General features: G+C 45.6%; 1 protein-coding gene across 1 annotated transcript in view; it reads right to left on the bottom strand.

The window, feature by feature from the left end:
- LOC132377647 (cytochrome b-c1 complex subunit 1, mitochondrial-like) overlaps positions 1-17,115 on the bottom strand; it is a 58,668-nt gene extending 41,553 nt beyond the window's left edge. The window contains exons 1-5 of the mRNA XM_059943838.1: positions 16,959-17,115; positions 11,739-11,879; positions 5,921-6,007; positions 1,608-1,737; positions 779-977 (exon numbers count right to left, since the gene is read on the bottom strand). Of these exons, the coding sequence (XP_059799821.1) occupies positions 779-977; positions 1,608-1,737; positions 5,921-6,007; positions 11,739-11,879; positions 16,959-17,006 (605 nt within the window). The 5' untranslated portion in view covers positions 17,007-17,115. The remainder of the gene's footprint in view (positions 1-778; positions 978-1,607; positions 1,738-5,920; positions 6,008-11,738; positions 11,880-16,958) is intronic.
- Between the last annotated feature and the right edge of the window lie 3,467 nt (positions 17,116-20,582).

The raw sequence follows: 20,582 nt of genomic DNA, 5'->3' as shown, positions 1-20,582 counted from the left end.
TCTATATCCCTCTGCAGACTCTCCACATCCTCTGTACAATTTCGTTTTGCATTCAGTTTAGTGTCATCAGCAGATTTTGCTACGCTACACTCAGTCCCCTCTTCAAAATCATCAATGTCACCTACAGTAATACACCAGTTTGCAAATCAGCTAAACATTATTAAAGTTACAACACATGGAACAGTATAGGCCCTTTGGTCCATGATGTCATCCAAACCTTATAATCTACTCTAAGATCAATCTAACCCTTCCTTCTACATATAGTCCTCTATATTTTTTGTCATCTAATTGCCTACCTAAGATTCACTTAAATGTCTCTAATGTATCTGCCTCCACTATCACCTCGGCAGTGCTTCCCACACACCCAGTATTTTCTGTGTGAAAAAAAAACTAACTCCAACATCCTCCCTACACTACCCTTTAATCACCTAAAATAATGCCCTTACATATTAGCCACTTCAACTCTGAGAAAGAGACTCTGGCTGTCCATTCGACCTATGCCTGTGATCATCATGAACACCTCTACCAAGTCACAACCCATCCTCCTTTGCTCCAAAGATACAAGCCCTAGCTCACTTAACCAATTCTCACAAAACAATAATACCTGAAACATGACAGACCATAGCATGCAGGCTCATAAGCTGCTCTGTACACATCTGCCCTTTACATCTGTGAAAATGGTTCTAGCTCAATGCACTTTGTAATGATCTAATCTGCATGATCACTACAAGTGACATTAATACAACAATTCCAATTTCCTATCCATGCAAGAGCTTACTTGATGTTCTTGGTGGGTCCCACCACAGTGTGTGCAAGCGGAGTTCCCTGGAACGCAGTGGTATGAAGGTAATCGAACATGACCTCCTCCAGGCAGCTCTCCATCTCCTGCAGCTCCTGCAAGATTAACTTGCGGCTCGACTCAATGTCAGCATCTGAGAACGATCTATTCTGTATCAGGTCACCCAGAAGTTCCACAGCTACAAAAGGCCAGAGCAACATTTCAACAAGGAACGGGCATCAGTTCAGCACAATGGGCAGAGATATGCTAACGTACAGTGTAACGGGTAATGGCAACAGTAACCAGGGCAAATTATAACCAGATAACAGCAAAAGTAACCAGGGAACAACAACAGTAACTAGGGCAGAGTGTAACTGGGTAACTGTGAAGGTAACCAGGGCAGAATGTAACCGGGTAATCGCAACAGTAACCAGGGCACAGAGTTTAACCAGGTAATGGTGATGATAACCAGGGCAGAGCTTAACCAGGTAATGGAGGTGGTAACCAGAACACAGAGTGTAACCAGGTAACAGTGATGGTAACCAGGGCACAGAGTGTAACCGGGTAACAGTGATGGTAACCAGGGCACAGAGTGTCACCAGGGAATGGTGACAGCAATCAGGCCAGAGGATAACGTATAGACTGTTCACCCTGTAATGGGGTTTATAATGAACAGTGAGGCAGTGTGAGCCTGTGATGGGATTTATAATAAATATTTACCCTGACTGTTGGACAAAAGAAATGAAAATCATATGTATTGTACCTACCCAAATCTCAGATATGAGTTTGAAGGAGATATACAACTCAGAATAAACTAAGTGCCCAATACCTGTTGGCAGCTCTGTGGACAGAGCCTTCACATAATAAGCAGTCTGCTCTCGAGAGGTGTAGGCGCTCAGGTGAGCACCTCTCCTGGCTACTTCCTGCTCCAGGGCCGTCTGTGAATGTTTCTTGGTCCCCTGAACACAACAACATTCAACATTTCAATTACGCATGTGCGAGCAAAAACAACTGAGTTTCCATGACTCCAAATATTCACTGCTACCATGTGCAGTTCTACATCCAGTCTGTGCAGTGTGAGGGCAGTATCACAAAGGGTAACTGGGATGTTGGAAACTGTTCTGCAGAGAATAGGAGGGTTACATCATCTAAGGGTTTCATCCAGTTGTTTACCGTGAGGGCAGTGTCACATTGGATAATTGTACAGTAGAGTTCTGTTAGGTCTTTGTACTGTGGGGACAGTCTCATGTTGCATCATTGTAGTGCGAGTGCAGTGTCACATTGGGTCACTGTAGATTAGGATCACATTGGGTGCACCGCCAACTGATGTGCGCGTCGGACCCAGGTCTCGGGAGACTACATGGGAGAGGGTCCCGCAAAATGCCTCACGGGGTTTCCCACCAAGCTATTCCGCAACACTTTAAAGCTCTTCTTGTATGGGCTGCTTGTGCACACCTATCACTTCCTTGCATTCGTCTGCCAACCTAACTCGTCTTAGTGGTCCTTGTTACCTTCTGGAAGCACAGGAGGTCCCAATGTAAGTCTCTTCACAAGGGTGCTTCCCCTGTACTTCGGGGACTTGGGGTGGAAGTCATTGCATTTGGCAGTACTGTACAATAGATTCTTGAGCACCCCGTCCAGCTGCCCATTCTGTGGGCAGGAGGAGTCAGTGTACCACACATTTACAGAATGTGAGAGGTTGCAGCCACTTCTTGAGTTTCTCAGAGTGCTGCTGCTGAGGTTCTGGCTGTACTTTAGTCCCGTGATCTTCACCTATAGGCATTCAGTTCAGAAGGGCGTGAGGAGGATCTACTGGTGGCTCGATCCTGGGCCTGACCGAGATGGCCATTCATGGGTCTAGGCGGCAGAAGGTGGAGGGTACTGGGCTGAATGCCTGCCCCCTTTCCAAGGATACGTCCATACCCGCCACGCAACTGTGGTGGGTACATTGAGGAATTTACCTGAGCAGTGGTCCCATGGTGGTATTGACTGTTTTATACACTGTAGTAACCATATAGCAATTTGAGTATAGCTACTGTCTTGTAAATATTGATTGTGTACCTTTGTGTATATGTGTTATAAATAAACTCTTATAGTTTTGATATTAAAAAATTGAAGCATGAGGAGTGTCATGTTAGGTCATTGTAGAGTAGGGTCACGTTGGGGCATGGTAGAGTAGGGTCACAAAGGGTCATTGTAAGATAGAGTCATGTTGGGTGATTATAGTGTAAGGACTGAATTACGTTGGGTCATTTTATGCAAACAGGATCACATTGCGTAATTGTATAATTGGATCACAAGTCACTGTAGGGTAGTCACGGCAGATCTTTGTAGGGTGGGGGTCACATGATCATTGTAGGTTAGGGTCACGTATTGTTGCAGGGTAGGGTCACATTGGATCATTGTAGGGTAAGGTCACATTGGGTCATTGTTGGTTAAGGTCACGTTGGATCATTGTAGGGTATGGTCACACTGGGAAATTGTAGGGTAGGGTCGCATTGGGTCATTGTAGGGTAGGGTCGCATTGAGTCCTTGTAGAGTGGGATCACGTTGAGTCATTGTAGAGTAGGGTCCATTTTATCTATGCCTTTCAGAATTTTAAACATTTCTCTAAGATCGCCTCTCATTTTCCTAAGCTGCAAGGAATACTCAGTCTGGCCAACCTCTCCCTATAACATGTCCTCTAGTCCTGGCAACATCCTCATAAATCCCTTCTGCACTCTTTCCAATATAACTGTGCCAGTACTCCAAATACAGCCTCATCAACAGTCAATGCCCCTCAACCATCAGGTTCTTGAAACAGCATGGATAACTTCACTTGCCCCAACAATGAACTAACTCCACGACTTATTGACTCAATTTCCAGGACTTGACAACTCATGTTCTCAAAGTTATTTATTATTTATTCATTTATTATTATTTGCTATCACTTTTTATACTTGCAGTTTGTCTTCTTTTGCACATTGGTAGTTTGTCAGTCTCCATTTGTGTGTAGTTTCTCATTTATTCTATTGTGTTTCTTTGTATCTACTGTGAATGCTTGCAAGAAAATTAATCTCAGGTTGATTTATACAGTTGCAAGTAAAAGTTTTGAACCCATTGCAATTACCTGGTTTTCTGCATTAATTACTCATAAAATGTGGTGTGATCTTTATCCAAGACACGATAATAGACAATCTGCCTAAACTAGTAACACAAAAAAATTCTACTTTTCATATCTTTATTGAACACAATAATTATTCACAGTCATGTGGGGAAAAAATGTGAACGAACCCTTGAATTTAATATCTGATAGAACCTCCGTTAGCAGCAATAACCTCCCCCAATTGTTTCCTGCAGCTGCTAATCAGACTTGCACAACAGTGAGGAGGAATTTTAGACCATTCTTCCATACAAAACTGTTTCAGTTCATCAATATTACTGGGATACCTTGCATAACAGCCCTCTTCTGGTCTTGCCATAGTGTCTCTTTTGGGTTAAGAAAGCACAAATTTTCTTCTTTTTAAACCATTCTGTTGTTGATTTACTCATGTTTCAGGTCATTGTTTTGTTCAACTTCTATTAAACAAAGTTCAAAGTAACTTTTTTTCAGGTGATAGACCACTATTCTAACATTCTCCTGTAAAACAGCCATGCTTCACAGTTGGGCTGATGTTTTGGTTTTGGTGTGCAGTGCTTTTATCCCTCCAAAATAAGTGTGCATTTCTGCCAAAATGTTCAACTTTTGTCTCATCTGTCAACAGAACATTGTAGAACATCAAGATACTCTCTTGCAAACTGAAGATGTACAGCAATTTTTTTTTTTGGAGAGCAGTGGTTTCCTCCATGGTGTCCTTCAATGAACACCATTCCTGTTCATTGTTTTTCTCATAGTGGACACTTGAACAGTGACTTTAGCAAGTTCTAAGGATTTCTACAGGTTCTTTGCTGTTACCCTTGGGTTTCATTTCCCCACCTCCTTCTGCATTGTACTTTCTACTCCTGGTGTCATTTTTTGCAGAATGTCCACTTCTAGGGAGAGTAGCAACAGTACTGAGTTTCCTCCATTTGTACACAATTTCTCTTACCAAGGACTGATGAACACTTAGGTCTTTAAAAATGCTTTTGTAGCCTTTTCCAGGTTGGATAGATTTTTGCATATTAGGTGAATTAAGGGTTATCGGGGAAAAAGCAGTTTGGTAGAGATGAGTCCATGGCCAGTTCAGCCATGATCTTATTGAATGACGGAGTAGGTTCAACTGGTCAGATGGCCTACTCCTGCTCCTATTTCTTATGTTTTAGTTTCATGCAACTCCACAATTCTTCTTTTTAGGTCCTCTGATAGTTGTTTTGATCAAGGCATGATGCACATATACATATTTTTCTTAACAGTAGGCTCTATCAGTATACTGACTGCATGTCTTTTTTTTAAAGGGCAGGGTACCTCTTCTACTCACACTTCCAATCTCTTCTCATTGTTGGAACACCTGTCTCCAAATAGTCTTTGTAAAAGGCATTACCCTAGAGTTCACATTTTTTTAATCTTGAGTGTAATTGTTTAAATGGCGTACTCAGTATTGACGAGAAGTAATACAATTGTTTGTGTGTCTTTGTCTGTTATTGTGACTTAGATGAGTAATCAATATATAAAACCAGGTAATTGCAAAGGGTTCACAACTTTTTCTAGCAACTGTACGTACTTTGATAATAAATTTACTTTAAGCATTGTGTACAATTGCAATATAATGTTGCAGCTCCTGTACTGTGTCCTGATGTGGAGGGAACCTGGTGGTGGTGGTGGTGAAGTGCCCATACTCATGATGCTTTGTCCTTCTCAACCATCGCTGTCACAGATTGGGAGGAGACAGGCCACAATTAGTTTTATATGATCTAAATTGTTAAGTTACTGACCATGGGGGGTGGGCAGGAAGATGGAGAGAGGGAGTTTTAGGGATCAGTCAACTGGACTGCCATGATGGTGTTGAGTTTATTGAGTTGTTGAAGCTGCACTCCTCCAAGCAAGGGGAGACATTCCAACAAGCTCCTAACTTTCCTTGGTTTAAGGACCAGGCTGAGGCCAAACACCCTAAGGAAAGTGTGCCCCATGGTTCAGCAGCTCTATGACCCCGGCATCTGGCGGAGCAGCTCAGGGATGTCACCTACCTTCAAAATCAAGTGCTGGAGGAAGTTTGTGACTCCGTTATTTTTCTCGTTCTCATAGCGGCTCCCGAGATCCACCCAAACTCCGACCTGCAGGAGCAAGGAGAGGAGATAAGAGTGGAGCTGAGGGAGGGGGTGAGAGCGTGGCTGAGGGAAGGGGGTGTGGGAGTGCAGCCAAGGGAGGGAGAAGAATAGGGCAAGGGAAGGGGTTGCGAGTGGGGCAAAGGAGAGGACAGTGGCATGGTAGGGGGGGAAGTGTGGGGGCAGTGAAAGGGAGAAGGGTGCTGGAGGGGGCTGCGGCAGTGGGGGAGACAGAGGAACGTGGGGAAGATGTGCAGTGGGGAGAAATGGGGAAGAGTGGTGGTGAAGGGGAAAGGGGAGGCAATGGGGAGAGACAGAGGAAGAGGTCAAAGGGGGAGACAGAGGAAGGGGGGTCAATCAGAGAGAAAGGGGAAGGGGAGCAATGGGTGAGACTGAGAAAGGGGCGACGGGGAGACTGAGGAAGGGGTGATGTGGGGGAGACTGAGGAAAGATGATGGGGGAGACAGAAGGGGGTTGGTGGGGGGATGATGGAGGTAACAAGGGGATGGAGGGAAGAGGGTGGATGGATGCAACAGATGGGAAGGTATGAAGGCATGGGCAAAGGAGGGTTTGAGGGCATGTGCAAAGGACTGAACAATCAGCATCAGGGGTGAGTGAAAAAAAGCTATCTTTTAACCAGGATGGCAAACAAGATTTCAAAGGCAGTTTCATGGCAGTTTATCTGAGTTGAGGAGTGACCAATCAACATAAGGGATTCATTGGCAAGCCCTATAACATTAACAAGTACCAGTGGAGCAGCCATTCCTTTGAGTATATCAGTGTTTAGAGTGGCATTGGTTCATCAGGCTGAGATGAGGTAAAGAATCTGGTAAGTTTCTCCCTTTCTGTTGTTACTTGTTCATTCCTCATCTGTTAGGGCAGTGTTTTGTACTGTGTGTGGGAGGTGGGAAGTCTGAGAGACCATCAGTCTCCCATATAAACACATCTGCATCAAGTGCACCATAGAACCACAGAACCATAGAACACTACTGCACAGTACAGGCCCTTCAGCCCTCCATGTTGTGCCGACCCATATAATCCTTTAAAAAAAGTACTAAACCCACACTACCCCATAACCCTCTATTTTTCTTTTATCCATGTACATGTCCAAGAGGCTCTTAAACACCCCTGATGTTTTAGCCTCCACCACCATCCCTGGCAAGTCATTCCAGGCTCTCACAACCCTCTGTGTAAAAAACTTACCCTTGATGTCTCCCCTAAACTTCCCTCCCTTAATTTTGTACATATGCCCTCTGGTGTTTGCTATTGGTGCCCTGGGAAACAGGTACTGACTATCCACCCTATCTATGCCTCTCATAATCTTGTAGACCTCTATCAAGTCCCCTCTCATTCTTCTACACTCCAAAGAGAAAAGTCCCAGCTCTGCTAACCTTGCTTCATATGACTTGTTCTCCAAACCAGGCAACATCCTGGTAAACACGAGGAAATCTGCAGATGCTGGAAATTCAAACAACACACACAAAATGCTGGTGGAACACAGCAGGCCAGGCAGCATCTACAAGGAGAAGCACTGTCGAAATTTTGGGCTGAGACCCTTCGTCAGGTCTAACTGAAGAGAAAGATACTAAGAGATTTGAAAGTAGTGGGGGGGAGGGGGAAATGCGAAATGATAAGAGAAGACCAGAGGGGGTGGGATGAAGCTAAGAGCTGGAAAGGTGATTGACTAAAGTGATACAGAGCTGGACAAGGGAAAGGATCATGGGACGGGAGGCCTCGGGAGAAAGAAAGGGGGAGGGGGGAGCACCAGAGGGAGATGGAGAACAGGCAGAATGATGGGCAGTGAGAGAGAGAAAAAAACAAACAACTAAATATGTCAGGGATGGGGTAAGAATGGGAGGAGGGGCATTAAAGGAAGTTAGAGAAGCCATCAGGTTGGAGGCTAACCAGCCAGTATATAAGGTGTTGTTCCTCCAACCTGAGTGTGGCTTCACCTTGACAGTAGAGGAGTCCATGGATAGACATATCAGAATGGGAATGGGACATGGAATTAAAATGTGTGGCCACTGGGAGATCCTGATTTCTCTGGCGGACTGAGCATAGGTGTTCAGCAAAACGGTCTCCCAGTCTGCGTCGGGTCTCACCAATATATAAAAGACCACACCAGGAGCACTGGATGCAGTATACCACACCAGCCAACTCAGAGGTGAAGTGTCGCCTCACCTGGAAGGACTGTCTGGGGCCCTGAATGGTGGTGAGGGAGGAAATGTAAGGGGGCCCCCTCTTTCTGCTTTCTGCAGGGATCACTCCCTACGCAACTCCCTTGTACACTCGTTCCCCCCCCCCATCCCTTCCCACCGATCTCCCTCCTGACACTTATCCTTGTAAGTGGAACAAGTGCTACACCTGCCCTTACACTTCCTCCCTCAGGAGGAACTAGTGCAGGAACCAGAGGTTTGGATTTATGGATCATTGGGATCTCTTCTAGGGAAGGTATGACTTGTACAAAAGGGATGGGTTACATCTGAACCCAAGGGGGTCCAATATTCTCATGGGCAGGTTGGCTAGTTTTGTTCGGGTGAGTTTAAACTAATTTGGCAGAGGGAGGGGTTCCAGAGTGATAGTGCTGAAGATGAAGATGTTGGTTTACAAACTGAGGCAATGTGCAGCGTGACTCCTAGTAAGAAGCTGATGATAGGGCAAAATTGCAGTCAACAGGATAAGCTGCAACATAAAAGGCGGACAAAATAGTTAACGGTGAATACAGGACTGAATGTGTTATATTTGAATGCGCACAGTATACGGAATAAGGTAGATGAACTTCTCGCACAGTTACAGATTGGCATGTATGATGCTGCAGGTATTAATGAATCATGGCTGAAAGAAGATTATAGCTGGGACTTTAATGTTCGAGGATGCAGTGAAAGGACAGGCAGGAAGGCAGAGGGGGAGGCATTACTCTGTTGGTAAAATATCAAATCATTAGAAAGAGGTGACAGAGGGTCGTAGGTCTTGAGTCACTGTGGATAGAGCAAAGGAACTGCATGGGTAAAAAGACCCTGATGGGAGTTGTATACAGACCCTCAAACAGTAGTAACTATGTGGTCTACAAATTACATCGGGAGAAAGAAAATGCATCCCAAAAGGGAAATGTTACAATCGACAGGGGGGATTTAAATATGCAGGTATATTGGGAAAATCAGGATTCTAAGAAGGGTATTTCTAGAATACAATGAGATGGCTTTTTAGAGCAGTTCATAGTTGAGCCCATTAAGGAATCAGCTATACTGGATTGGGTTGTGCAATAAACTGGAATTGATCAGAGAGCCTAATGTAAATGAACCCATAGGGCCAAGTGATCATAATATGATCAAATTCACCTTGAAATTTGAAAAGAGGCTTAAGTCAGATGTATTTGTCTGGAGTTGTCCAGAATTGATTGGAAAAGAACACAGGCAGGGATGACGGCAGAGCAGCAAAGGCCGGAATTTCTGGAAGCAATTTGGAAGGCACCGAATATATACATCCCAAAGAGGAAGAGGTATTCTAGAGCAAAGATGACACAACTATGGCTAACAAGAAAAGCCAACATAAAAGCCGAAGAGAGAGCATAAAATAGAGCAAACATTAGTGGGAAGTTAGAGGATTGGGAAGCTTTTAAAAACAACAAAAGGTAACTAAAAAGTCATTAAGAGGGTAAAGATGGAACATGAAAGTAAGCTAGCCAATAATATTAAAGAGGATACAAAAAGTTTCTTCAGATACATAAAGCATAAAAGAGAAAAAAAGAGACAAGAGACGGGAGCGCTGGAAAACTATGCTGGAGAGGTAGCAATGGGGGACAAGGAAATGGTGGATGAGCTGAATAAGTATTTCACATCAGCCTTCACTGTGTAAGACAACAGCAGTATGGTGGAAGATCCAAGTATCAGGAGTGATGAAGTGTGTGAAGTTACTGGGGAGAAGGTTCTTGGGGAACTGACAGGTCTGAAGGTAGATAAATCAACTGGAACAGGTAGTGTACACCCCAGATCTTCTGAAAGAGATGGCTGAAGAGATCCTGGAGACATTAGCAATCATCACTAGATTCTACAATGGTTCCGCAAGACTGGAAAATTGCAAATGTCATTCCACTCTTAAAGAGAAAGAGGCAGAAGAAAGGGAATTACAGGACAGTTACTCTGACCTCAGTGGTTGGGAAGGATGTTGGAGTCAATTATTAAGAATGAGGTCTCAGGGTACTTAGAGACACTTGATAAAATAGGCCATAGTCATCATGGCTTCCTTAAGGGAAAATCTTGTCTGATAAATCTGTTGGAATTCTTTGAAGAAATAACAAGTGGGATAGACAAGGAGAATTGGTTGATGTTGTGTACTGCAATTTTCAGAAGGCCTTTGACAGGGTGCCACACATGAGGCTGCTTTAACAAGCTACAAGCCCATGCTATTACAGGAACAATTCTAGCATGGATAAAGCAGACCACACACAAAATACTGGTGGAACACAGCAGGCCAGGCAGCTTCTATAAGAAGCACTGTCGACGTTTCAGGCCGAGACCCTTCGTCAGGACTAACTGAAGAGAAAGATACTAAGAGATTTGAAAGTAGTGGGGGGAGGGGAAATGCAAAATGATAGAAGACCGGAGGGGGTGGGATGAAGCTAAGAGCTGGAAAGGTGATACAGAGCTGGAGAAGGGAAAGGAGCAAAGGGATGGATAAAGCAGAGACTGATTGGCAGGAGGCAAATAGTGGGAATAAAAGGGAGCTTTTTCTGGGACTGATTCTTCTATATTGTATGTCAATGATTTGAATGAATGAATTAATAGCTTTGTTGCAAAACTTGCAGACGATACAGATAGGTGGAAGGGCAGGAAATATTGAGGAAGTAGAGAGGCTATAGAAGGAATTAGACAGATTAGAAGAATGAGCAAAGAAGTGGTAGATGGAATGCAGTGTTGGGAAGCGTATGGTCATACACTTTGGTGAAAAAAATGAAAGGGTTAACTATTTTCTAAAAGGAGAGAAAACACAAAAATCTCAGGCCCAAAGGGACTTGGGAATCATTGTGCATCATTCCCTAAAGACTGATTTGCAGGTTAAGTCCAAACTGAGGAAGGCAATGTGATATCAGCATTCATTTCAAACTGACTAGAATATAAAAGCAAGGATGTAATGTTGGAACTTCATTGATGAAGCCTCTCACTTGGAGTATTGAGAGCAGTTTTGGGCCCCTTATCTTTGAAAGAATTTGCTGACACTGGAAAGGATACAAAGGATGTTCATGAAAATTATTCCAGAATTAAATGGCTTTTCATACGAAGAACATTTGATTGCTCTGGGCCTGTCAGAAGAATGAGGGGTGACCTCACTGAAACCTATCAAATGGTGAAAGACGAGTGGATGTGTAGTGGATGCTCCCTATGGTGGGAGAGTTTAAGACCCAGGAACACAGCCTCAGAATAGCGGGGCGCCCTTTTATACTGAAATGAGGAGGAATTTCTTTAGCCAGAGTAGTGAATCTGTGGAATCCATTGTAACAGACAGCTGTGGAGGACAAGTCTTTAAATATATTTAAGGCAGAGGTTGATAGATTCTTGATTAGTCAAGACGTGAAGTGGTATGGGGGGAGGGGAAGCAGGAGATTGGGACTGAGAAGAAAATGGATCAGCCATGACGAAATGGCAGAGCAGACTCGATGGGCCAAATTGCCTAATTTTTATGGTCATATGGACTGGAGGAGGGCAGGGTTTCTCCTCACTCCGCAACCCTGAAGCAGACTCACCGTACAAGTGGGGTGATCAGATTCTTCTGTCGCCACACGCAGCCCATTGTCTAGCGTCGTCAGCTTGGTCTCTGGAATGTTCTCGATGGCCTGAGCATAGGAGAGGGTGCTCTGCAAACGATGGGCTCCCAGCAAGACGGGCTAAAGCAATGAAACACAGGGTGCTCAGCATCACCAGTACAGAACACCTCAAACCAGGGTCACTATCACAGTAAACTGAAATATCCCAGGGTCTCTGTCCCAGTAAACAGATATACTAGGGTCACCATCCCAGTAAACAGAGATATCCTGGGGTCACTGTAACACCAGTACAGTACACCTCAACCCAGGGTCACTGTCACAGTAAACTAAGATTTCCCGGGGTCACCGTCCCAGTAATCCTGGATCACTGTACCACCACTGGATCACCAGTACTGTACATGGCTCACAGACAGGAGGCAACAACTGGGAATAAAAGGGGCCTTTTCTGGTTAGAAACATAGAAAACATATGGCACAATAAAGCTGTGCCGAACATGTCCCTAACTTAGAACTACCTAGGCTTTACCCATAGCGTTCTATTTTTCTAAGCTCCATGTAGCCATCCAAGATTCCCATAAAAGACCCTATCATTTCCGCCTCCACCACTGCCGGCAGCCCATTCCATACACTCACCACTGCGTTTTTAAAAAAAACTTACCCCAACATCTCCTCTGTACCTACTTCCAAGCACCTTAAAAACTGTGCCCTCTCATACAAGCCATTTCAGCCCTGGGGAAAAGCCTCTGACTATACTCACAATCAATGCCTCTCATTATCTTGTACACCTCTATCAGGTCACCTCTCAATCTCCGTCACTCCAAGGAGAAAAGGCCAAGTTCACTCAGGCAACATCCTTGTAAATCTTCTCTGCACCCTTTCTATGATTTCCATGTCCTTCCTGTAGTGAGGCGACCAGAATTAAGCACAGTTCTCCAAGTGGGGTCTGACCAGGGTCCTCTATAGCTGCAACATTACCTTTCGGCTCTTAAACTCAATCCCACAATTGATGAAGGCCAATGCACCATACGCCGCCTTAACCACAGAGTCAACCTGCGTTGCAGCTTTTAGTGTCCTATGGACATGGGCCCCAAGATACCTCTGATCCTCCACACTGTCAAGAGTCTTACCATTAATACTACATTCTGCCATCGTATTTGACCTACCAAAATGAACCACTTCACACTTCACTGGGTTGAACTCCATCTGCCACTTCTCAGCCCGGTTTTGCATCCTATCAATGTCCTATTGTAGCCTCTGACAGCCCTCCACAATATCCACAACACACCCAACCTTTGTCATCAGCAAATTTACTAACCCATCCCTCCACTTCCTCATTCAGGTCATTTATAAAAAATCACAAAGAGTAGGGGTCCCAGAACAGATCCCTGAGGCACACCACTAGTCAAAGGCCTCCATACAGAATATGATCCATTTACAACCACTCCTTGCCTTCTGTGGGCAAGCCAGTTCTGAATCTACAAGCATTGTCATGATGGATCCCATGCCTCCTTACTTTCTCAATAAGCCTTGCATGGGGTACGTTATCAAATGCCTTGCTGAAACCCATACACAGTCAGCCCTCCTTATCCGCAAGGGATTGGTTCCGGGACCCCTCGTGGATGCTCAAGTCCCTTATTCAACCTGTCTCAATGCAGTGGACCTTAAGACCCAGCGGAACCCCAGACCTTATTTAACCTGTCTCAGTGTGGTGGACATTAGGACCCGGTGGCAGAGCTCTGAATCTGCAGTGTTTCTGTTCACGAAAATAATCATGATCACGATTGAAAATGAAGTGGAAAAAATAAAGAGATCGGAAATAGGTGAAACGCCAGCGATCACTGGAAAAGCGTTAGGCTACAGTCGGTCAACAATCAGAACAATTTTAAAGGATAAAGTGAGAAAGGTCCTGCCCCGATGAAAGCTATAATTACTAAGCAATGCAGTGGTTTAATTATTGGGTTTTGGGTTTCTGATCCTCAACCCAGCACAGATTTCATGAGCCCGCAGCTGAAACATACGTTGCTTATGTGTAGAAAGGTAAAATATATACTATATAACTAAGACTAACTGATGCTAAATAATACCGGATGTACCTGTTCCGACTTACTTAGTAAGAGAACTTCCATTTTTTTTTTCGTTCCAGATCCACGGTAACCTACACACATCCTCCCGTATACTTTAAATTAGTGGTCACCAACCTTTTTAAGCCCAAGATCCCAAGGTGCGGCTGGTCATGGGTGGGGTGATAGGACAAGGTCAGGGTCGGAGGACCCTGACAGAGCGGGTCTGGAGAGAGCGACCAACCGAGCGAGGAGTGCAGCAGGACGCGCGCCCGCCCTCCTTGTAGGATCTATTGGTCAACAAAAGTTTGTTTCAGTAGATTGCAGCAAGGTAGCTGCTCTGCTACTTATGAAACCCTGAGCCCAAATTAGGTCGTCTGTAAATATTTTAGCACCAGATTCCCCACGAACATTCGGTGTGCTAAACAGTTTTAGAGCAGGCGCCCATCTGTCCGCGCGCCAGGCCAGTACCAACGGCACTTCCCGCTGGCCGCACTAGGTGGCCAGTTACCCAAGACCAACCAGTGATCCCAGGCGTGAGGGTAACACTGCGGTTAGGCGACTGATGACCTCGTGTGCATTCAAGTTCACAGTGGGCATGACAGGGAATGAAGAAAGGTGCAGCTGACCCATATCGTTTCCTCGCAGCCCGGTGGAGCATTGGTGCTTGATGAAGCGGTCCCCCAATCTGCATTGGGTCTTGCCGATGTAGAGGCCGCTGCACCGGGAGCACCGAATACAACAGATGACCCCAACAGAATCACAAGTGAAGTGTTGCCTAATGTAGATTGGGGGACCGCTTCGTCGAGCACCTCCACTCCGTCCACCACAACAGACAGGATCTCCCGGTTGCCACCCACTTCAACTCTGCTTCACATTCCCATTCGGATATGTCCATACATGGCCTCCTTTACTGCCATGATGAGGCCAAACTCAGGTTGGAGGATCAACACCTCATATACCATCTGGGTAGTTTCCAGCCTCTTGGTATGAACATCGACTTCTCCAACTTCCGATAATTCTCTCCCTCTCCCTTCCCCATCCCACTTTCACTCTGCCTCCTCTTCTAGCTGCCTCTCACCTCTCTCATGATTCTGTCTTCTTCTACTACCCATAGTGCTTTCCCCTTACATTCCTTCTTCACCTTTCCTGCCTATCCCCTCCCCCACCCCTTGATCTTTCCTCTAATTGGTTTTTCACCTGGCACCTACCAGCCTTCGTCGGTCTCTGCCCGAAACGTTGACTGCTCATTTCAACTGATGCTGCCCGACCTGCTGAGTTCATCCAGTTTGTTTGTACGTGTTGATTTGACCACAGCATCTGCAGTGTACTTTGTGTTTACTTACCAGCCTTCTCCTTCCTACCCTCCCCCCACCTTCTTTATAGGGCCCCTGCCCCCTCCTTCTTCAGTCCTGACGAAGGATCACAGCCCGAAACGTTCACTGCTCGTTTCCACGGATGCTGCCCGACCTGCTTTCCTCCAGCTTGTTTGTACATGTTGATTTGACCCCAGTATCTGCAGTGTACTTTGTGTTAAGTAAGAAGTGGTGTCTGACAATTGTTGACTGGCCTCAGCAAGGTAGAGGTCAGTGAACCAGACAAGAGGTGATTCTGTGGAATTCATTGCCACGGGCAGCTGTGGGGGTGAAATCTTCATGTATATTTAAGGCAGAGGCTGATACATTCTTGTTTAGTCAGGGCATGAAGGGATACATGGGGCGAAAATTGGATTAGCCATGATAAAAATGGCAGATCAGAGGTACCTTGGGGTCCGAGTCCATAGGACACTGAAAGCTGCTGTGCAGGTTGACTCTGTAGTTAAGAAGGCATATGGTGCATTAGCTTTCATCAATCATGGAATTGAGTTTAGGAAACAAGAGGTAATGTTGCAGCTATATAGGAACCTGGTCAAACCCCACTTGGAATACTGTGCTCAGTTCTGGTCACCTCACTATAGGAATGATGTGGAAACCATAGAAAGGGTGCAGAGGAGATTTACAAGGATGTTGCCTGGATTGGGGAGTATGCCTTATGAGAATAGGTTGAGTGAACTCTGTCCTTTTTCCTTGGAGTGACAGAGGATGAGAGGTGACCTGACAGAGGTGTATAAGATGATGAGAGGGATTGATGGTGTGGATAATCAGAGGCTTTTCCCCAAGGCCGAAATGGCTAGCATGAGAGGGCACAGTTTTAAGGTGCTTTTAAGCAAGTACAGATGAGATGTCGGGGTTAAGTTTTTTACGTAGAGAGTGGTGAGTGCATGGAATGGGCTGCAGGCAACAGTGGTGGAGGCAGATGTAATAGGGTATTTTAAGAGACTCTTGGATAGGTATATGGAGCTCTGAACAATAGAGGGCTACAGTTAACCCTAGGTGATTTCACAGGTAAGGACATGTTCGGCTCAGCTTTGTGGGCCGAAGGGCATGTATTGCAATCACTCGGTCCCTCACCTCATTCCTCTCCCCGGCGGCTACTTTGCCCCAGTTCCCTCACCAGTGACCACGGGCTTCTCAACACGTACAAACAAGCTGGATGAACTCAGCAGGTCGGGCAGCATCCATTGAAATGAACAGTCAACGGATACCGCACGACCTGCTGAGTTCATCCAGCTTGTTTGTACGTGTTGGTTTGACCACAGCATCTGCAGTGTACTTTCTGTTTACCACGGGCTTCTCGCCCGCACACGGTCCTGTCTTCACTCCTGTTTCGGGGATGTGTCCCAGGGATTCCTATCGGAACTCGAGAATCCGTCCGTCCTGATCCGGCCCGAGCTCAGCGGATCTACCGGTTCCTGTACATTTCACTTCGCCGTTCCCGGAGCCGCCGCGCTCGTACATCCCGGGGACATTGTCCCCGACCCCGGCAGGGCCACTATCCCGACAAATACCCCCAACCCACCATACTCCCGGTCCCAAGATTCCGCTTTCTCTCAACCATCCCTCTCCCCGCTTTCGGTCCTGGCACCAGGCCCCATTTCCTTCCCCGAATCCGCCACCTCCCGACCCATGGCCCGTTTGACCTTCCCGTGACAGGCCTTTGTCTCTGATCTGGACCAATCCCCTGGTTCGCTCCTAGCGCCTTCACCCCCTGCCGGAAACCTCCTGCCTTCGTTGCGGAGCAGCCTCAGCCCCGGTCCTCACCCTGCCAGCCCTGAGGAGCGCATTCGCCGTTCGGTAAGCCGCCGCCATCTGTGCCCTCGGTGCGTAACCTCCAGCTGCAGCGCCGTTCCTGCCCCGGCTTGGAGGAGACTGACCTCCCGTGACAGCGCCGCCTCCGGCTTGGCGGAGTCCGACCTCCCGTGACAGCGCCGCACCCGACCTGGCGCAGTCGGTCCTCCCATTGCAGTGCCGTTCGGCGTTTGTGGAAGAGTGACGAAGTCAACGCTTCAGATCCAAGATCTTCCTCAACAGTAGGGAAAGATGTTTGATGCTCCAGGGAGAGAGAGTCTGGAATGAGAAGATGGAATATTTGTGAAAAGACCCAAGCCAAACTGTTCCAAGGTGACTATACATCACTAGGAACTGACCAAGCTGGAGTTTCTGAAAACGTCTGATGTTCTGGCCGATATGCTCACACCAGACAGCCTGACACAACATATTGATTGCAGCCCGAGATCCGGGTAGATGTAGCCCACAAGCACAGGAACATGAGTCACCAGATAGTGGGGGTCTGGGTGGAGGAACAGGGACCCTCCTCCCAGGACAACGACCATAGTCCACCCGACCCGAGGTGACACAGGCTGAATCAGAATTAGATTTATTATCACTGATATTGGATTTGAAACTTCTTGTTTTGGGACAGCAGGGCAGTGCAAAGACATAAATTAGTATAAATTATAGAATTTAAACGAAATAGTGCAAAACGAACGACATGATGGGTAGTATTGGTGCGTTCATGGACCACTCAGATATCTAATAGCGGTGGGGTAGAAGTTGTCCCTGTAATATTGCTTGTGGGTCTTCAGGCTCCTGTACCTCCTCCCTGATAGCAGTAATAAGAAGAGGGCATAGGGTCGTAAATTTAAAAAACAGCACAGAAACAAGTGATTCGGCCTATCTAGTCCATGACAAAACAAGTTAAACTGCCTACTCCATCAACCTGTACCAGAACCATAGCCCTCCATATCCCTACCATCCATGTACCTATCCAAACTTCTCTTAAACAATGAAATTGAGCTTGCATGCACCAATTGTGGTGATTCCACACTCTGATGACCCTCTGAGTGAAGATGTTTCTTCTCATGTTCCCCTTAAACTTTCCACCTTTAAGCCATGACCTCTGGTTGTAGTCCAACCCAACTTCAGAGGAAAAAGTCTGCTTGCATTTACCCTATCTGTACTCCATGTAATTTTGTATACATCTACCAAATCTCCTCTCAATGTTCTTCATTCTAAAGAATACAGTCCTAACCTTTTCCATCGTTCCTTACAACTTGGGTCCTCCAGACCCAGCAACATCCTTGTAAAAATCTTTTCCATACTCTTTCAACCTTATTTACATCTTTTCTGTGGTTAGGTGATCAAAACCGCACACAATATTCCAAATTAGGCCTCACCAACGTCTATACAACTTCAATATAGCATCCCATCTCCTGTGCTCAATCCTTTGATTTATGAAGGCCAATGTGCCAAAAGCTTTCATTATGACCCTGTCTACGTGTGACGGCACTATCAATGAATTATAGATCTGTATTCCCAGTTCCCGTTGTTCTACCACACTCCTTAGTGCCCTACCATTCATTGTATAAAGCCTATCTGGTTGGTCGTACCAAATTGGAAAATTTCACAATTGTCTGCATGAAATTCCATCTGCCATTTTTCAGCCCATTTTTTCCAGCTGATGCACATCCCTCTGCAAGCCACGATAGCTTCCTCCCTGTCCACTATGCACCCAATCTTGATGTCATCTGCAAATTTGCTGATCCAGTTAACCTTGTAATCATCCGGATCATTGATATAGGTGTCAAACAACAAAGGACAGGGCACTGATCCCTGCAGCACACCACCAGTTACAGGCCTCCAGTCGAAGAAGCAATCCTCTACTAACACTCTCTAGCCTCTCCCATAGAGGCATTATCTAATCCAATTTACTACCTCATACTGAATGCCGAGCATTCTGAACCTTCTTGCCCAACCTTCCTTTCAAGTCCTTGTCAAATGCCTTACTAAAGTCCAAATTAGTCCATGCATTCGCTATCCAGTGTCTTGCCTTCATCAAATTTCCTGGTAACTTCCTCAAACTCTGTAAGATTGGTTAGGCATGACCTACCATGCACAAAGCCATTTTGACTATCCTTACTCGGTCCACATCTTTCCAAATACTTATATATCCTGTCCCTTAGAACACCTTCCAATAACTTTCCCACAAATGATGTCAGACTCATCGGTCTATAATTTCCTGGTTTATGATTAGAGGCTTTTTTGAACAGTGGAACAACTTTGGCTATGCTCCAATCCTCTAGTACCTCTCCTGTCACTAAGAGTGATTTAAATATCTCTGCTAGGACCCCGGCAAGTTCTGAACTTGCCTCCCATAGGGTCCAAGGGAATACCTTGTCAGGCCCTGGGTATTTATCCACTCTGTTTTGCCTCAGGGTAGCAAACACCTCCTCCTCTGTAATCTGTACAGGGTCCATGAAGTTGATGCCGCTTTGCCTCACTTCTTTTGACTCTGTGTCCATCTCCTGAGTAAATACAGATGCAAAGATTGCATTTAAGATCTCCCCCATCTGTTTTGGCTCCACATGTGGATTACCATTCCGGTCTTCCAGAGGACAGATTTAGAGCTTTGCAATCCTTTTGCTCTTAACATATAACCAAATAACAATTACAGCACGGAAACAGGCCATCTTGGCCCTTCTGGTCTGTGCTGATGCTTACACTCACCTAGTCCCACTGGCCTGCACTCAGCTCATAACCCTCCATTCCTTTCCTATCCATATACCTATCCAATTTTACTTTAAATGACAATACCAAACCTGCCTCTACCACTTCTACTGGAAGCTCATTCCACACAGCTACCACTCTCTGAGTAAAGAAATTCCCCCTTGTGTTACCCTTAAACTTTTGCCCCCTAACTCTCAAAGCATGTCCTCTTGTTTGAATCTCCCCTACTCTCAATGGAAAAAGCCTATCCATGTCAACTCGATCTATCCCCCTCATAATTTTAAATACCTCTATCAAGTCCCCCCCCCAACCTTCTACGCTCCAAAGAATAAAGACCTAACTTGTTCAACCTTTCCCTGTAGCTTAGGTGCTGAAACTGAGGTAACATTCTAGTAAATCTTCTCTGTACTCTCTCTATTTTGTTGATATCTTTCCTATAATTTGGTGACCAGAACTGTACACAATCTGGAGAATCCCTTAGGATTCTCCTTCACTTTGTCTGCTAGAGCAACTCGTGTCTTCTTTTAGCCTTCCTGATTTCTTTCTTAAGTGTTCCCTGTATTCACCTCATCTATTTCATTTTGAAGGCCTCCCACTTTCCAAGTACACCTTTGCCAGAAAACAGTCTGTCTGTATCCACACTTGCCAGATTGTTTCCGATATTATCAAAATTGGCCTTTCTCCAATTTAGAATCTCAACCTGCGGACCAAACCTATCTTTTTTTCTGTTTGCTTTGAAACTAATGCCATTGTGTTCATTGGATACAAAGTGTTCCCTAAAACAAACTTCAGTCAGTCACCCTGTGGAAAGCGGCCAGTGAGTGAGTGGGCCAGTGAAGGAGTGGAGATTTGAGGCTTTGACTCGAGAGATTCAGGCAG

Source organism: Hypanus sabinus, chromosome 19, assembly GCF_030144855.1.
Source record: "Hypanus sabinus isolate sHypSab1 chromosome 19, sHypSab1.hap1, whole genome shotgun sequence".
Taxonomy (NCBI): domain Eukaryota; kingdom Metazoa; phylum Chordata; class Chondrichthyes; order Myliobatiformes; family Dasyatidae; genus Hypanus; species Hypanus sabinus.
Note: the sequence above shows the minus strand (reverse complement) of the source record. Positions and strands in the feature narration are given on the sequence as shown.